Consider the following 20,085-nt stretch of genomic DNA (forward strand, 5'->3'; position numbering starts at 1 on the left):
TTAAACTTCATTGTTATTAGCAATCCTGTCCATCTTGCCACTGGCACTTTGTTACATATAATGGGACTTAAGGTGTCATATTGAAGTGTGCTGGAGAGCTCTAGCTTTAACAGCAACCTGGAGAATCATAACTTTGTAATCTTAAAAAGTCTGCATTGCAGAATTGAAGTAATTCTATTTTGAATTCTGTCCTCAGAAATTGACCTAATGTTAATTCTGTTAATGGAGATTTGTGATTGTGATGTGTATTGCTCAAAATTGCACTATTTGTTGACCTTGTTTAATTGCCTTTGAGAAAGTGATGGTGAGTTGCTTTCTTGTACCATGCAGTTCATGTCATGTGGGCACATCTGTGTTAGGAAGGGAGTTCCAGATTTTTGACCCAGCATTAGAGACAGTTCAGAGAAAGTTGGTTAACTGATATTTGGGACAGGTGATCATCTTATGAGGAAAGATTGCACAGATCCTGAGAGGACTTGACAGGGTGAAGGGATGTTTCCTGTTTTGTGGGAGAGATTAGAGAAAAATGACAGAGAAAAGAGATAAGTCTAAGGGTGGTACAGTTGAGAAGAGGAGCAAATCAAATCGTCCAGGCAGAGTACAAGGTAAGACTGATAAATTAAACTGCATTTATTTCAATGCAAGAGGCATGACAGGTATGGCAGACGAACTCAGGGCATGATTGGGAATATGGGACTGGGTTATCATTCCTGTTACAGAAATGTGGCTCAGGGAAGGGCAGGTCTGGCAGCTTAATGTTCCAGGATGCAAAGGAAGGACAGAAAGGTGGGCAAGAGAGGAGGGGGAATGGCATTTTTGGTTAGGGAGAACATTACGGCTGTACTAAGGGAGGATAATCCTGGGAGTGCGTCCAGTGAAGTTATTTGGGAAACTAAGAAATGATCACCTTATTGGAATTTTACTGCAGGTTTAAGGTGAGAGGGGAAAGATTTAAAAGGGACCTAAGGAGCAAGGTTTTCATGCAGAGTGTAGTCCATGTATGGAATGAGCTGCCAGAGGAAGTGGTGGAGGGTAGTACAACATTTGAAAAGTATCTGGATGGGTATATGAATAGGTAAGGTTTAGAGGGGCATGGGCCAAATGCTGACACATAGGACTAGATTAATTTAGGATATCTGGACGTTATGGACGAGTTAGACCATAGAGTCTGTTTCCATTTTGTATGAATCTAATTCCCATTAACTGAATTTAGATAGTTTACCTTGAAGCCATTGTAGGTCAAATGCTGCGTCATGTTCAGTGCATTTACTCTCACTTCACCTCTTGAATTCAACTCCTTTGTCTTTGTTTAATCCAAGGCTGTACTGAAGTTAGAAGCTAAGAGCCCATGGTAGAGTCCAAACTGAGCATTCGTAAATGGTCCATTGTTATGTATTGCTAGCACTGTTGACATCACGTAGTGTCACTGTTCTGATGATCAAGCATAGACTGTTGGGGTGGTAATTAGCTGGATTAGATTTGTCCTGCTTTTTGTGGTCATGGCAGTACTTGAATAATTGTCCACATTGTCAGGTTGATGTCAGTATTACAGCTATACTCATCCAGATTGGTTGGAGGCGTGGCTAGTTCTGAAGTACGAATCTTCAGAAGTATTACTGGATGTTGTCATGACCTATAGCCTATGTTGTGTCCAGTGTTTCCAGACATTTCATGATATCACATCGAATGAATTGAATTGACTTGACTTGCGATTCTGGGAATCTCAGCAGGAAACTGAGATCATTTATCCAGTTGATCCTGAAGATGGCTGCTTCAGCTTTTTTTTGGCACTACCTCTAATAGATTCATGGTTATTGAGAAGAGTGTAGGGTAGATCTTCAATTATTTAGTGAACTTATGAAATTAATAACTTCAGTCATATAGAGCAGGAATGTTCCATTTCTTCTTCACACTGAAATGTTTAATCTCATGTCATTGGCACTGTAATTTATGTCAGGTCATTCTGGGTTAAGGATTGAAGAGCTGGCTGGGGTTTTCACTGCTGATCCAGAATTTCCAACATCACAGAGTCATAGAGCTGCACAGCATGGAAACAGACAAAAAGTCAGCATAATGAGGCCTTACTGCAGTGATGCTTAATATCTAGGCATTTGAGTGTGGTACAGAAGGGCAGCAAGTGTAGTGCAATCAAAAATAAGCAAGGATTCTGTACTTTTGTGAAATCAAGATAAAATTGTCATATTTATAAAAAAGAAAACTGAAACTATTGGAAAATTTTAGAGATCTCTATAGATGCTTTAGACTTGCTGAGTATTTGCAATGTTTCTATTTTTCTTTACAAAGTTAGTTCCTTCTCTGCCATCTTTGAGAGTAAATATTGGCCAAGGAATAACAATTCTAGTAAGATACCAAAATATAGTCAATTTCTTTTGTGCCAAGCTAAAATTAAAAGTGGTGTTAGATACAGCATTGCATTCACTGGTGAATTCCACATCCATTCATGTTTTACAGCCAGAAGGTGTTTGAATTACTTGATGTTTCTTTAGAAAATCCAGAAAAACCGTTTGAAGAAAACATTGAACAAAAGGTAAAGGCAGTGGATTATATAATTAAATGCGTTTGCGAAATAAAGCTATTTTTAAATGTTGATCTGGTACACAAATGAGAATGTAGATAGAATTAAAGAATGTTTCTTACGTTATTGCTGTCAGCAGTAACCTTTTGAAGGGCTTCACTCAGGATTCAGTTCTTTTCTAAACTTGTTCATGGGATGTGGGCATTGCTGGTTAGGCCAGCATTTAATGCCCATTCATATTTGCCCAGAGGGCATTTAAGAGTCATTATTGTGGCTCTGGAGTCATATATAGATCGGAACATGTTAAAGACAACAGATTTTCTTCCTTAAAAGCCATTTGTGAACCAGTTAGGTTTTATGACAGTTGACTGTTGCCATTAGACTAGCTTTTTGTTTAAATCCAAGTCATGCAAATTGATTCTGATTGATAAAGACATTGCCAAGGAGAATGTGCCAGAAAAGGTTTATCTTCTAAGATTTTCTTCAGTTAAAAGAAAACATAATGTCTGGATGCATTCTTTCTGTTTGCAAAGGATAGGTGCAGTGCTTATGAATACGTGTTTCTTCTAGCACATTTCTTGTAATTCTATCCTGATAAGTACAAAATAAAAGCTTCAACAGGATATCTTTTCATTTTATCAAAACTCAAATTGAATGTATTACTCGTCTTCAATGCTGGTCTTCATTACAACCCAAATCAATAAATGTCTGAAAGATGAATGTACAAATAAAATGAGTGCACTAACATTTTAGGGCCCATCGACAATTTTGGTTTAATTTAAATGTCAAGCATACAACTAGTCCAGTAATTACTATTTGCATTGATTTCTGCAAACTGTTATGATCTAGTGGCCCCAATTGTTATGGGTAATGCCATATGATGTTAGTATAAAACAACTTCGATCTTCAGCAGGAACATTGTGGGTAGACCATCATTTTTTAAATCTTTGCTACCAAAGAGATCTTTTAATAAACATAAGCATACAATGTTGTGGTCTTTGTTTAACAATAAAGCAAAACAAATATTCATTAACAACACAAATGAATATAAACTAGAAATAAATCATTATTTCCTTATAACACCAAGTCAAACAGTAGACATAACTTAAGCACTCTTTATAGAGCAGAAAGAACAGTTTTATATTTCATCAGTACACGCTGGTACAGTTTACAAATATCGTTGCAATTCTAAGAATATCTAGTACTGTCCATCTAACTCAGCATGAACAACACCCAGTCCAGTTTCCAAGGAAGTGAGACTATTTCTAAACTACTTTTATGGGATCAAAATAATTAAAATTTCAACTCATCTGATCCTAGAGATAACTCTTCCTAAATTATTATTATGCTCGTGACTTATTTTCCAGTGCTGTACTTCCTTTACGCAACTTCAGTTCCTTTTTTTAAACTTCAAAAGCATAACTTTTCTTTTTTTCCACTGTCTGTATCCCAACACTCCAGTCTGAGATTAACAATAACTTATTATTCAAAGATAATTTCATTACTGTTAAACTCCTTTTCATAGGAATGCTGCTTAGTGCATTGAAGACTTCTTAGCACTTAGGAGTTTGATAGACACTTCTCTCGAATTCTAAGAACCCAAACTCGCAATTGACGATATTTAAGTGTATACATATATATTTCACAGTTTCATTACAAAATGTTTAAAATGTCTGCTTTTGACTGTCACACAGGCAATAGATCGTGCTATTTGCGCAGCTAGTGTTCTTCATCAGGCTGATCAAACCATCCGTCGTTTGGTATCCCAATCTATGAAAACTGCGAAAGGTATAACTAATACAATTCGTATACATGACCTGTAATTTATATACTTTTGGTTTATCATGATTTCTTCTGATATAATTTTGAAAGCAAAACTAAAACCATGGTTACTATATAGATATCCCAAAAGTAAATGTCATACATTTGGACTTCCAGAAGACCTATAAAAGTAATGCATAGTGAGGTCAGAGCATGTGGTGTTGGGGGACAACTAGTAGAATGAATATCAAGAAACAGAAAACTGAAAGAAAATGTTTAGGTGACTTCTGAAGACTGCTGTGAAGTAGACATACTGCGATCACAATTATCACAATTTACAATTTGGATTCAGGAAATAAAGTACAATTTAAGAATTGACAAATGATGCTAAATTGAATGACACTGTTAATACTGATCGGGAATGTGACAAAATACAAGATATGTTAACAACCTTTAAGAATTAATTTCAGTGCATTGCATAGTGGTGCATTTTGTGCAAATATTAAGGAGACAACTGTTACAACATGGGTTAAACTCTCCTGCTTAATTTAAAACCAGCAACACAGAAAAGATTTATGCCGTGCAGTAATTGTAAAATTTCGAGTGGCCAAGAACTATGTAAATTAAAAATTAACAACTTTATTTCTTAAAGTATAACAGAGAATAATTAACTAACCATTATTTACAATTTCTTTCTCTAACCTTCCCTTCCATAATTCTAGTCTGATAAAACTCCCAATTAAGATTTACAAAACAATACTTCTTATCTCAAAATGAGGCTCTTGTCTTTGGATTTTCCTTGTTAGAAATCTTTGCATTACAGGTTACTGATCGAAAATGTACTTTTAAGAGATACTTTTTCAAGCAGTCTGTTACATTCTAGGACTTGGCCGTTCTACTCTCAACTGTTCAATTTTCCTCTGGTCTTAGACTCCAGAGCATCAGATTGTGTCATTGGCTTTTAAGATGATCAATATGCTCGATTCAAACTTGATTGGAAATTGGTATTTTTTCAGGGTATAATTTAAGCTGATTGGCCGAATTTGAATTTGTTTTTGTCTCCAGGCAGCGAGCTAATCAAGTGTTACATGCATTGTTGCCGTGATGAGAACACTTGGTGCTTCGTCCTGTAGTTCTGCTGCTTTAAACTCTCTTAAAGTACATCCACATCTTCATAACACCACAAACAACTGGATCATAAGTCTAAATGGGGTGGAACACAAATGGGGTGCACAATTCATTGAAAGTAGCAACATTGATTAATAAAGAGAAAAAAGCAAAGCAGGCACCTTTTCTTTTGTTGATGGATAGATTGATGAGCTAGGAAGTTACACTTGCTTAGAACATTGGTTAAACCACACCTGAAGTACTATGCACAGTTATTATATTTGAAAAAAAGGCATAGTGATACTGTGGAAGGTTCTAAAATGGTTCACAAGTTATCAGGACTGAAAGGATGCATTTATGAGGAAAGATGCTTGGACATTTCTCTGTAAAAGTCTTGAGGATGGTGGTGATTGTGAATGGTGATGATGATGGTAGTGACCTGATACAAATCCTTATGATAACAAAACGGTTTGATAAGCTAGAGTTATAAAGCACAGAAACAGACCCTTCGTTCCAACTTGTATGTGCTGACCAGACATCCCTATCTGACCAAGTCCCATTTACTAGCATTTGGTCCTATCCCTCTAACCCTTCCTATTAATATACCCATCTAGATACCTTTTAAATGTTGTAATTGTACCAGCCTCTGGCAGCTCATACAATACACACACTGCCCTCTGCATGAAAACATTCCCCCTCAGGTCCTTTTTAAATCTTTCCACTCTCATCTTAAACCTATGCCCTCTAGATTTGGACTCGCCACCTAAGGAAAAAGACCTGGCTATTTGCCCTATCCATGCCTCTCGTGATTTTGTAAATCTCTATAAGGTACCCCTCAGCCTCTGATGCTGAAGGGTAAAAAGCCCCATTCTATTCAGCTTCTCCCTATAACTCAAATCCTGCAGTCCTGGCAATGTCCTTGTAAATCTTTTCTGCACTCTCTCAAGTTTAACAACATCCTGAATAGAGAAGGGCGACCAGAATATTTGATTTGTTAAAACTCTCTTACACTTATGACCATTAGCTTTGCATTTTCCCAACAGATGAAACATCTCCACTTATTGGGAGAGTTCAAAACTAATGGTTGTAAATAGAAGAAAGTTTTAACAAATAAATTAGCCAGAGAATAAAATAAAATTTGGGCGAACCTTCAGTATCCAAAAAGTATCAGGAATGTGAAATGTGGTCGCTGAGGTAAATGACATTGATGTATTTAAGAGGGAGTTAGATAAGCATGAAGGAGATTGCAGCAGAAGGATATCTTGGTAGGGGTAGATGAAGAGACATGGCAAGGAGCCTTATGTGATCCCAATAGACTTTTTTTTTCTGCTGTAGACGCTTGTGTAACTAAACTTCAAAAATAATTATATTGCATTCTAACAAAGTGCTTTTGAAAATGTTAGATTGCACACTTTATAGACTGAAACACTTTTTTTTGTGAAATGCCTTTATTTTAATCAAATAGGAATTACAGAGGATTTGCTTCTCTGGACATATTTTTAAGCTAAGCAGTGCAATTTCAATCTCATTAGGGGTCTTCTCTTCTTCATAACTGTGACCCAGTAAACACCAGCCAAATAGAATTTACTGGAACTCCATTCAAGTCATTCAATCTGTACTGGGAAAGAGTAACACCTTGTCAGAATTAAAAATTAAAAGATAAGCAGGCATGATAATATCACTCTACTCTTGATCATAACTAATGTCCTTCCTTTCATCATAAAATTGGAAGTGGGGATGTTCACCAATGTTCAGCACTATTTGCAATCATCAAATACTGAAGTAGTTCATGTTTGTATGCAACAATATCCGAAGAATATCCAGGCTTGGGCTGACAAGTGGCAAGTAGCATTCATGTCATGCAAGTGCCAGGCAATGGCCATTTCCAATAAGAGCCAATCTAATTATGACACCTTGACATTCAATGCTATTATCATCACTAAATCCCCTGTTTATCAACATCCTGGGGGATACCATTAACCAGAAACTGAACTGGACTCACCACATAAACACAGTAGCTCTAAGAGCAGGTCAAATGCTGGGAATATTTGAGTAACTCACCTCCTGACTCACCAGAATCTGTCAACAATCTGCAAGGCATAAGTCAGGAGTGTGATGGTGTACTCTCCACTCACCTGGATGGGTGCCATGCCAATAACACTCAATAAACTTGATCCATTCAGAACAAAGCAGCCCAATCAATTGGCATCGCATCCACAAGTATCCATTCCCTCTTCCTCCTGCTCAGTAATAACGATGTGGGCTGAAAATGTGTTGCTGGAAAAGCGCAGCAGGTCAGGCAGCATCCAGGGAACAGGAGAATCGATTTTTCGGGCATAAGCCCTTCCTCAGGGATGAGGAAGGGCTTATGCCCGAAACGTCGATTCTCCTGTTCCCTGGATGCTGCCTGACCTGCTGTGCTTTTCCAGCAACACATTTTCAGCTCTGATCTCCAGCATCTGCAGACCTCACTGTCTCCTCCAGTAATAACGATGTATACTATCTATAAGATGCACTGCAGAAATTCACAAAAGATTCTTAGGCAGTCACCTTCCAAACCCACAACCACTTCCATCTAGAAGGACAAGGGCTGAAGATATAAGGGAACACCACTGTCTGTAAATTCCCCTCCAAGCCACTTACCGTCTGACTTCAAAATATATTACCGTTCCTTCACTGTTGAAAATCTTGGAATTCTCTCTCTAAGGATCTATGTATGGACTAGAGTGGTTCAAGAAGGCAGTTCACCACCACCTTCTCAAGGACAGCTAGGCATGGGCAATAAATCTTGGCCAGCCAGCAACACTAAACGTCCCATGAGTGAATTGAAAAAAGAACTGGAGAAATTAGAGCACAGAAGAAGAGAAGCAACAGATTGGCAATCACAGGGAGGAATTTACAGGTTGAAATATTGAATAATTAATGTGCCTATCAAAAATATTCTCGATATAAAATGTCATTTCAGATAAGGAAAACAACAAAAATGGCCAAAACAGTGAAAATCCACGGGAGTCATTCACAAAAGGAGTGTAATGGGGAGGCTTGAGAAAGCGCAAAATAAACTCCAGAAACAGGCATGTGAAATTATAGACAATAGACAATAGGTGCAGGAGTAAGCTATTCTGCCCTTCGAGCCTGCACCACCATTCAGTATGATCATGGCTGATCATCCTTAATCAGTTCCTGCCTTATCTTCATAACCCTTGATTCCACTATCCTTGAGAGCTCTATCCAACTCTTTCTTAAATGAATCCAGAGACTGGGCTCCAGTGCCCTCTGGGGCAAAGCATTCCACACAGCCATCACTCTCTGGGTGAAGAAGTTTCTCCTCATCTCTGTCCTAAATGGTCTACCCCGTATTTTTAAGCTGTGTCCTCTGGTTCAGCACTCGCCCAACAGCGGAAACATGTTTCCTGCCTCAAGAGTGTCCAATCCTTTAATAATCTTATATGTCTCAATCAGATCCCCTCTCAGTCTTCTAAACTCAAGGGTATACAAGCCCAGTCGCTCCAGTCTTTCAGTGTAAGGTAATCCCGCCATTCCAGGAATTGACCTTGTGAACCTACACTGCACTCCCTCAATAGCCAGAATGTCTTTCCTCAAATTTGGAGACTAGAACTGCACACAGTACTCCAGGTGTGGTCTCACCAGGGCCCTGTACAGCTGCAGAAGAACCTCTTTGCTTCTATACTCAATCCCTTTTGTTATGAAGGCCAGCATGCTATTAGCCTTCTTCACTACCTGCTGTACCTGCATGCTTACCTTCATTGACTGGTGTACAAGAACACCCAGATCTCTCTGTACTGCCCCTTTACCTAAATTGATTCCATTTAGGTAGTAATCTGCCTTCCTGTTCTTGCCACCAAAGTGGATAACCATACATTTATCCACATTAAACTGCATCTGCCATGCATCTGACCACTCACCTAACTTGTCCAGGTCACCCTGTAATCTCCTAACATCCTCATCACATTTCACCCTGCCACACATCTTAGTATCATCAGCAAATTTGCTAATGTTATTGCTAATACCATCTTCTATATCATTAACATATATTGTAAAAAGCTGCGGTCCCAGCACTGATCCCTGCAGTATCCCACTGGTCACTGCCTGCCATTCCGAAATGGAGCCGTTTATCACTACTCTTTGTTTCCTATCAGCCAACTAACTTTCAATCCAAGTTACTACTTTGCCCCCAATACCATGCGCCCTAATTTTGCTCACTAACCTCCTATGTGGGACTTTATCAAAAGCTTTCTGAAAGTCCAGGTACACTACATCTACTGGATCTCCCTCGTCCATCTTCAGAGTTACATCCTCAAAAAATTCCAGAAGATTAGTCAAGCATGATTTCCCCTTCATAAATCCATGCTGACTCTGACCTATCCTGTTACTACTATCCAGATGTGTCGTAATTTCATCCTTTATAATAGACTCCAGCATCTTTCACATCACTGAGGTCAGACTAACTGGTCTATAATTTCCTGTTTTCTCTCTCCCACCTTTCTGAAAAAGCGGTACAACATTAGCCACTCTCCAATCTGCAGGAACTGATCCCGAATCTATCGAACTCTGGAAAATAATCACCAATGCATCCACGATTTCTCGAGCCACCTCCTTCAGTACCCTGGGATGCAGACCATCAGGCCCCGGGGACGTATCAACCTTCAGACCTAACAGTCTCTCCAACACCAATTCCTGGCAACCTCAGGGAGATTGCTTGTGTCTTCCCCAGTGAACACAGATCTGAAGAACCAATTCAATTCTTCTGCCATTTCTTTGTTCCCCGTAATATATTCCCCTGTTTCTGTCTTCAAGGGCCCAGTTTTAGTCTTAACCATTTTTTTGCTTTTCACATACCTAAAAAAACTTTTACTATCCTCCTTTATAATATTGGCCAGTTTACCTTAGTACCTCATTTTTTCTCTGCGTATTTCCTTCTTAGTAATCCTCCGTTGTTCTTTAAAACTTCCCAGTACTCCGATTTCCCACTTATCTTTGCTATGTTATACTTTTTCTCTTTTAACTTTATATGTTTCTTAACTTCCCTCGTCAGCCACGGCCACCCATGCCTCCTCCTAGGATCTTTCTTCCTTTTTGGAATGAACTGCAACTTCTGCATTATACACAGAAATATCTGCCATTGTTCCTCCACTGTCATCCCTGCTAAGGTATTGCACCATTGAACTTTGGCCAGCTCCTCCCTCATAGCTGCATAGTTCCCTTTATTCAACAGAAATATTGTCACTTCCGATTGTACCCTCTCCCTCTCAAATTGCAGATTGAAGCTTATTGTATTATGGTCACTACTTCCCAATGGCTCCTTCACTTCGAGGTCCCTGACCAATTCTGGTTCGTTGCACAATACCAGATCCAGAATTGCCTTCTCCCTGGTCGGCTCCAGCACCAGCTGTTCTAAGAATCCATCTCTGAGGCACTCCACAAAGTCTCTTTTTTGAGTCCAATACCATCCTGATTCTCCCAGTCTACCTTCATGTTGAAATCCCCAATAACAACTGTAGTAACATCTTTGCGACAGGCCAATTTCAGCTCCTGATTTAACTTACATCCGACATCCAGACTACTGTTTGGGGGCCTGTAGATAACTCCCAAGAGGGTCTTTTTACACTTAGTATTTCTCAGCTCTATCCCCTGATTCTAGGTCCCCCCGCGCAAGGGACAGAATATCATCCCTTACCAACATGGCCACCCCACCCCCTCTGCCCGTCAGTCTGTCCTTACGATAGCACATGTAGCCTTGAATATTCATTTCCCAGTCCCTGTCCACTTGAAGCCACGTCTCAGTTATCCCCACATATTGTATCTGCCAATTTCCAAAAGAGCCTCAAGCTCATCCATCTTATTTCTAATGCTTCGTGCATTCATGTATCGTATTTTTAATTTGTTACTGCCCTCACCCTTCCCATCAACTCCTATTTCACTCAACCTTACAGCATGATCCCTTTCTGAGTTTTCTGCCTCATTGATACAGTTGTCTTTCTTGACTTCCCTTGTTCTAACTTTTCCTCCAATTTCCTTCTTAAACATCCAGTTTGTCCCCCCCCCGCTACTTAGTTTAAATGTAGCTATGTTGCAGTAGCAAACCTGCCTGCCAGAATGCTGGTTCCCTAACCTATTCAGATGCAAACCGTCTCTTAAATTAAAACAGGAATTTCTTTCAACACACATTGCCATTCGTTCATTGTCATTTTAGTCCCTAATTAAAGTGCCGTGGGAGTGCCTTCACAACATGGATTTTAAGAAGGTCATCCACCACTACTTTGTCAAAGGCAAACAAAGTTGGGAAATAAATACTTACAACCCAAGTCTCTTTTTTTTAAATAAAAAGATTGGGGACTGAAGTTGCCATTTTTCTGGTCTGCACTGCCCATACTGTACATTTATTTTTTGAACTATATGGAGACCCTGGAGATATTCCTGTTCCAAGTAACAAGCTTTTTTTTAAAGAGGAGTTTTTGTGTACCACACTTAGATTCTGATGTAATGCTTTATAACGTGAATGGGCAGAATAAAAAGAAAAACACTTGTGAAATATTCATTGTGGCACAGAAGAAAACCATTCAAGTTGTTGTGGTTCTGTTCGCTGAGCTGGGAATTTGTGTTGCAGACGTTTCATCCCCTGTATAGGTGACATCTTCAGTGCTTGGGAGCCTCCTGTGAAGCACTTCTGTGATCTTTCCTCCGGCATTTGTAGTGGTTTGAATCTGTCGCTTCCAGTTGTCAGTTCCAGCTGTCCGTTGCAGTGGCCGGTATATTGGGTGCAGATCGATGTGCTTATTGATTGAATCTGTGGATGATTGCCATGCCTCTAGGAATTCCCTGGCTGTTCTCTGTTTGGCTTGTCCTATAATAGTAGTGTTGTCCCAGTCGAATTCATGTTGCTTGCCATCTGCGTGTGTGGCTACTAAGGATAGCTGGTTGTGTCGTTTCGTGGCTAGTTGGTGTTCATGGATGTGGATCGTTATCTGTCTTCCTGTTTGTCCTATGTCGTGTTTTGTGCAGTCCTTGCATGGGACTGCACAAAACACGACATAGGACAAACAGGAAGACAGCTAACGATCCGCAGCCATGAACACCAACTAGCCACGAAACGATACAACCAGCTATCCTTAGTAGCCACACACGCAGATGACAAGCAACATGAATTCGACTGGGAGAACACTACTATTATAGGACAAGCCAAACAGAGAACAGCCAGGGAATTCCTAGAGGCATGGCACTCATCCATAGATTCAATCAATAAGCACATCGATCTGCACCCAATATACCGGCCACTGCAACGGACAGCTGGAAATGACAACTGGAAGCGACAGATTCAAACCACTACAAATGCCGGTGGAAAGATCACAGAAGCGCTTCACAGGAGGCTCCCAAGCACTGAGGATGTCACCTATACAGGGGACGAAACGTCTGCAACACAAGTTCCCAGCTCGGCGAACAGAACCACAACAATGAGCACCCGAGCTACAAATCTTCTCACAAACTTTGAACCATTCAAGTGCATGCTGGTTCTCTGTGGAGGAATCCAGTCAGACTCAGCTCTATCACTGCACTCCTGCAAGTTTCATTTTCTCTCCAGTATTTATCCAGTTTCCTTTTGAAATTATTGATAATCCCACTTCCACCATCCTAGTAGGAACATATTCCAGCTTATTATTACTTGCTGCATAAGAAAAGTTCTTCTTGCTGCCTCCAGTATCTCTTGCTTTAGATAATATTTTTACGGATAGTTATAAATCCAGAAACAATCTCTCTAACAGGACTGTGGATGTAACTAATCTCATGGATTGCAGCTTTTAAGAAGGTGGCTCACCATTACCTTTTCAAGGGCAATTAGAATTAGCAATACTTTGCAATCTTTTTTGGTTGTTTAAAGCACTAATGGCAGATGAAGAACAAAAAGAAAATGTCTTTGCTCACTATTAACAGAATTCTTCATTCACTTTTATTAGTAATAAATTATGCCAGGAATCTGAGATATGTTTTAAGCATGTAGCATTTTTTTGCAAGTCGGAATGGTGTGTTGGTATTTTTTATTTTCACAAAACATCTCACATTAAATTATGTTTGTCTAGATATGAAACTGTCTACATGCAATATGAAATTGCTGTCAGAAGAACTTAATAAGCTTAAGACTGTGCTTTTGGAGGATCTTCGACATGTTACTTTCCAGGATAATTCTAAAAAGCTGTGTGCTGATCATAATGCAGTTGTGGAAGAAGTTGCATACAAGTTTGATCAGAAAAAGGAAGAAATTCTAATGAATTTTCTAAAATTCTAGACTTGATAGTTCTTAATAATGTACAAAAGGCCTGTGGCTATTGCATGATATTTTATGCCTCAGTGCTTAAGTTTATTTATGAGATCTTGAAATTTACAATTCAAATTATTCTACTGGGAAATTGTGGGATCTTTTGCATGAGACTTGCAAAACTAGTATGACCTTTCTGTTGTTAAGGTACACTGAGGAACAAACATGGTGCAACAGTTGTGTAATATGTAACAGCCATAAATCTGCTGCCATATGTATAAATACACTATTATACATAAATATAGCTCAGATATTCGAAGATTGCTGCTTTTTACTTTTTGGAAACTTGAGGATTTCGTCAAGTTTTGGTCCATAAAATATATATATAATTTAATGTAAAGTATAATATTTTAAATTCCTTTCCACGCACCAACTTCCTTTTTTTTTCTGGATGTACTATTATTTACTTGGCTTCTTCATAACGTGGTAATTAAATCTAAGCCTAGACAGTGAAGTATCAACTCTCTCTTTTCAAATGTGAGGCATTCCTGCTGAGTTTGAATTGTCCATTATCTAATTTTCAAACACAGTTCATTGGGGTACTAAGTAGCAGTCAGTTGTAGGTGTCTTTATAAATTTTGATTTGCCCCACCCCAGCTAATAATGTTGAAGCTAGTTGTATCAACCGAACTGTTATCACATAAGAAGGCCTTGTATGGAAAAAATTTAGTAAATGTGGAGGATCAAATTTATTATCTTGATAATCTTGTCATTTGTAGGAACCTTGGTAGTTCATCTCCATATACCCTTTTGAAGAAACCAGTGTCTTTTGTTTTGCAGGTGGTTTCTTACTGCCACTCTAACTATTAATCTGTTCCGAGATCGAAAAGTTGTAATAACATTTATTTGGAGAACTTAGATAAAGATATTAATTTAAGACTATTGCGTGGTCATAGTCCTGTGAGAAGAGTCATGAATTTCTATCTTTGCTGTCTAGCATATTTCTTTCTGTTCATGGTATTTTTCTGTTCAGAGTAATAAAACATATTTTTGCATTAAAAATTCACTATTTGGATAGTTTATGCTGTCTTTCAAAGACTGAATTGAGGGACCCAGTGTGTGTCAGTACTTGAAAGAGATTCCTGCACTCGGAAAATCTTTGGTACGTATCACATTTCATAAGTACTCCTGCACTTTGAACTTTGCAGTTGAGATAAGTTTAGAATGGCATCAAAGGCAATGCAGACATGGTGGGCTGAAGGACCTGTTCCTTGTGCTGTATTGTTCTATATTTTATGCCACTTACAGTTGGCATGAAAAGTACAGGGCAGAATGAGGATTATTTGATAATTCTCCCTTTAATCACTTACTACTGGTTAATTGGTGAGTATCTGGTAAATTATTAAGGTTTGTTCAATTCCTAAGGTTCAAAATAGTATAGTGGCTTATGCAAGATCAGTAAAATCTATAAGAGCATAACTAGATATAAAGTTGAATGCAATAATTAATTAGTTCTTTAAAGCTCATTATGATGGCAAGACCGGTGATGTGTCACAGTTGCAGCATATGAGAGTTCCTGAGTATCAGTTTGGTCCAAAGCAAACATATCTGTGACAAGTGTTTGAAATTTGAGGAATTTTGGCTCAGACTTTAATTTGGAAGCTGACTTACAAACACTGCGACACATTAGAGGGTACTTGAGTTCTTTCTACCAGGAGGCTGTCACACCCCTTAGGGTTGGATCATTGAATTTGGTCAATGTTCAGGGACAAGAACCTGTGACTGTGAGTGAGGCAAGTAAGGGGACCCAGAAGATGGGAGCCTCAGCCTCAATTGTTCAACAAGTTAAGGTTCTTTCAGCTTCTTTAGATGAGAGTGTAGGTTGCAGGGGGATAAGCTGACTGTACTGGAAGAGACTCAAAAAGGGAGTGAGACAGACTGTAGTGATAGTATGGGACAGTATTGTGAGGCGGGGTAACACCATTCTTTATGGCAGAGGGAGTGAGTCTGGAGGCTCTGTTTTCTGCCTAGTGCCAGGATGTGGCTTAGGGCTAGGGAGGAACTTAGATTCAGATGGAGGAGGATCCATTCATTATCGTAACCTTCGCCCAGTCAGGAAGGAGAGATCACATCCAGAGTGAGACGCAGCCTGAGTGAGTAAATAGTTTGTGGAATTGGGGTCCAACGTGGGAATAGAACTGGTTAATCTTTCTTTCTTCATTTTAAAAGTTTAAAATTCAGTAGTCAAGTGAAAAGATAACTGACTCAGTTGACTGAGGAACAGTTGTCAATCATTCTGAGGTTATGAAAAGGGCCTTAAAGGTGTTAGTTACTATTGAAGCTTAACTAGTGTGAATGATCTCAGCTCGCCTTAGCTCTTTTTAAGAAATGGTTTGTTGAAAGTGCACGATCAGTAAATTTTGCATGGTTAAGAAGGAGAGATCACATTTTAATAGAGCCAAACTCCAATGATTGCTTGTTTCCTTGATCTGCTAGTGTACAGAACCAAATTGCATTTGTAACTATGTACATAAATAAAGTTCTTTTATGAATCAATTATATTTTTGAAATAAAAAGACTGAGTATATAGTTGAGGGAATTTGGAGGCAACATGGAAGGTCAGTGCAGAGGGGAAGCGCTGCTTTTTGCTTGGTGTTTTGTGCTCATTGGTTTTTTTAACAGGATAAATCGCCATGGGTGGCACAGTGGTTAGCATTGCTGCCTCACAGCGCTGGGGACCTGGGTTCAAATCCTTGGCCAACTGTTTGTGTGGAGCTTGCATGTTCTCCATGTGTCTGGTTAGATTTCCTATGGGTGATACGGTTTCCTCCCACAATTCAAAGATATGCAGGTTAGGTGGCTTGGCGGTACTAAATTGTACATAGTGTCCAGGGATGTGCAGGCAAGGTGGATTAATCATGGGAAATGCAGGGGTACAGGGAAGGGTAGGTCTGGATTGGATGCTCTTCAGAGGTGGTGCAGACTCGAAGGGTAGGTCTGGATTGGATGCTGTTCGGAGGCGGTGCAGACTCGATGGGCTGAATAGCCAATCTCTGCACTGTAGAGATTCTAGGAACGTGAAGCTCTGGATCAGGGGCCCAGCATTATAGAGTAACATCATAAACCATAAATTCTTTGGTTAGTGATAGCTACAAATGTCCAAAAATGTGGTAATAGCTACTAATGTCCAAAAATGTGGTACTGGAAAAGCACAGCCAGTCAGGCAGCATCCAAGGAGTACAAGAGTCAACGGTTCAAGCATAAGCTCTTCATGAGCAATGGGGCGACATTCCTGATGAAGAACTTATGCTCAAAACGTTGACTCTCGTGCTCCTCGGATGCTGCCTGACTGGCTGTGCTTTTCCAGCACCATACTTTTTGACTCTGATCTCCAGCATCTGCAGTCCTCACTTTCTCATAGCTACTAACATGACTATCATGTAGGTTCCTTTCAGATTGAAGACATATAGGGGAAATATTTACGGTTTACAAATTAAAAGACCTTTACAGAATTTTTAAGAATCAAACAGAGATGCCAAGCCAGACAATCTCTTGTACCTACATTGTGGTTCATAGTGACCGCACCTGTGGCAAGGGTTGGTTGCTTGAGGAACCCTGGCACAGAGTTGATGAGCTGGAGTCTCAGCTTCAAACACCGTGACACACCAGGAAGGGGAAAATTACCTGGATTACCTGAGTTTCAGGAGGCAGTCACACCTCTTAGCTTAATGATCTCACATTCAGTCAGTGGGCAGAAGGGTACAATTACCAGTGAGGTTGTTAGAGGGATCCAGAGGTACTATTGAAGGAGCCTTATCCTATGAGCTTGTTGAACAGGGGTGTTGAGATTCTTCTTCCCTCTATGGTGGAGAGTGGGGACTGTGGCGAGGATGAGCAAACTTACCATAGCACTGTGATGCAGAGAGCCATTGAAGAGGGGGGAGAAAAGAGAAATATAGTAGCAATTGGGAATAGTATAGTCGGGAGAATAGACTATGGCCAAGATTGAGAATCCCGAAGGCTGTGATGCCTGCCTGGGTTCACGATATCTCATCTGGGCTGCAGAGGAACTTGAGTGGGAATGGAAAGATCTAGTTGTCACGATCCATGTAGGTGAAAGTGAGGATTGCAAAATCCTCACATACGTTCGAGACACCACCCATGCCCTCCATTTCCTCCAATACCTCCGTTTCCCTGGACCCCAATGCCTCATCTTCACCATGGACATCCAGTCCCTATATACCTCCATCCACAATGACCAGGGTCTCCAAGCCCTCCGTTTGTTTCTCTCCTGACATCTCTACCAGTACCCTTCCACTGACACTCTAATTTGTTTGGCTGAACTGGTCCTCATCCTCAATAATTTCTCCTTTGAATCTCCCACTTCCTCCAGATGAAGGGGGTAGCCATGGGCACCCGCATGGGCCCCAGCTATGCCTGACTCTTTGTTGGCTACGTGGAACAATCTTATCTTTTGCAGTCATTCCCCACCTTTTCCTCCGCTACATTGATGACTGCATTGGCAGCACCTCGTGTTCCACGAGGAGATTGAACAGTTCATCAGCTTCACCAACACGTTCCACCCTGACCTTAAATTCACCTGGGCCATCTCTGACACATCCTTCCCCTTCCTGGACCTCTCCATCAACGGTGACCAACTCAACACTGACATCTTCTACAAACCCACCAACTCCCACAGCTACCTGGACTACATCTCTTTCCACTCTGCCTTCTGTAAAAATGCTATCCCTTATTCCTAATTCCTCCGCCTCCACCGCATCTGCTCCCAAGAGGACCAGTTCCACCATAGTGCACACCAGATGGCGTCCTTCTTTAAAGACTGCAATTTCCCCTCCCGCGTGGTTGATGATGCTCTCCAGCGCATCCCATCCATTTCCTGCACCTCTGCCCTTGAACCCCACCCCTCCAAGCACAAGGACAGAACCCCCTGGTCTTCACCTTCCACCCCACCAACCTCTGTATACATCACATCATCCTCCGCCATTTCCAACATCTACAAGCGAACCCCCCCCACCAGAGATATATTTCCCTCCCTACCCCATCTGTTCCCATAAAGACCGTTCCCTCTGCGACTACCTCATCATGTCTACGCCCCCTAACTGCCCACCTGGCACCTTACCCTGCCACCGCAAGAATTGCAAAACCAGTGCCCACGCCTCCCCCCTCACCTCTGTCCAAGGCCCCAAATGAGCCTTCCACATCCATCAAAGTTTCACCAGCACTTCCACACATCATTTACTGTATCCATTGCTCCCAATGCGGTCTCCTCTACATTGGGGAAACAGGGAAAACAGAGAACATTTCTGGGACACCTGCACCAACCAACCCCACTGCCCCATGGCCGAACATTTCTCCCCCCCCCCCCCCCCCCCAAACTCCGCCAAAGACATGCAGGTCCTGGGCCTCCTCCATCGCCACTCCATAACCACCCAACACCTGGAGAAAGAATGCCTCATCTTCCGCCTTGGGACCCTCCAACCCCATGGCATCATTGTGGATTTCCCCAGTTTCCTCATTTCCCATCCCCAACATATCCCAGATCCCCTTGCAACTCGCTACCGTCCTCATGACCTTTCCTACTTCCTTCCCGCCAATCTCTCCATCTTCCCATCTGACTATCATCTACTTATGGCACTTTCAGCTACCTCCTCCCCCCCACCCCAAGCCCCACGCCCATCCCCTCCCATTTATCTCATCACCCCCTCGGGTTACAGCCTCATTCCCGATGAAGGGCTTTTGCCCGAAACATCAAATCTCCTGTTCCTCGAATGCTGCCTGACCTGCTGTGCACCACACTCGATTTATGGTCCATGTAGTTACCAACAATATAGGTAGAAAGAAGAAAACGATGGTGCTGAGGGAATATGAGCAGCTAGGGGCTAAATTAGAAAACAGAACCAAAAATGTAATATTTCTCTGGATTACTACCTGAGCCATGAACAAATTGGTATAGGGTCAATAAGATTAAAGAATTAAATGGATGGCTTAAAGATTGGTTTGGGAGAAATGGACTTGAATTCATGGGACATTGATACCAGTACTAAGAAAGAATGGAGCTGTTCTGATGGGACCAGATTTCAAACTAAATAATTTTAGCAGCGGGGGTTTTGGTTTAGTTGAATGGAAAATTATGGAAAAACTCAAACAGGTGGGGGACACAGGCTCAGCAGAGTTAAAGTTTCCAGAACAAGTAATAGGACAGGGAGTATGGAAAGAGTCAGGAATCTAACTTCAGGCATAGCAGGTAATGGGACAACTGAGTTTGGGGCCAGTTAAAGCAGGACTGACAGTGTTGTACCTACGTGCATGCAACATACGAATCAAAATTCATGACAGTAGTGCAGATTGAAATTTATAGATATGATGTTGTGAGCATCACAGAGATACG

The 20,085-nt window shown here is 40.7% G+C and overlaps 1 protein-coding gene across 1 annotated transcript in view; it reads left to right on the plus strand.

Moving 5' to 3' along the window:
- Positions 1–14,740, plus strand: part of pstk (phosphoseryl-tRNA kinase) — a 36,960-nt gene extending 22,220 nt beyond the window's left edge. The window contains exons 6-8 of the mRNA XM_087999266.1: positions 2,473–2,548; positions 4,231–4,324; positions 13,501–14,740. Of these exons, the coding sequence (XP_087855392.1) occupies positions 2,473–2,548; positions 4,231–4,324; positions 13,501–13,706 (376 nt within the window). The 3' untranslated portion in view covers positions 13,707–14,740. The remainder of the gene's footprint in view (positions 1–2,472; positions 2,549–4,230; positions 4,325–13,500) is intronic.
- The last annotated feature ends 5,345 nt before the right edge of the window (positions 14,741–20,085 follow it).

The sequence above is a fragment of the Chiloscyllium plagiosum genome, unplaced genomic scaffold (genome assembly GCF_037043375.1).
Source record: "Chiloscyllium plagiosum isolate Xiang-an unplaced genomic scaffold, Cpla_swu_hap1 HiC_scaffold_22, whole genome shotgun sequence".
Taxonomy (NCBI): domain Eukaryota; kingdom Metazoa; phylum Chordata; class Chondrichthyes; order Orectolobiformes; family Hemiscylliidae; genus Chiloscyllium; species Chiloscyllium plagiosum.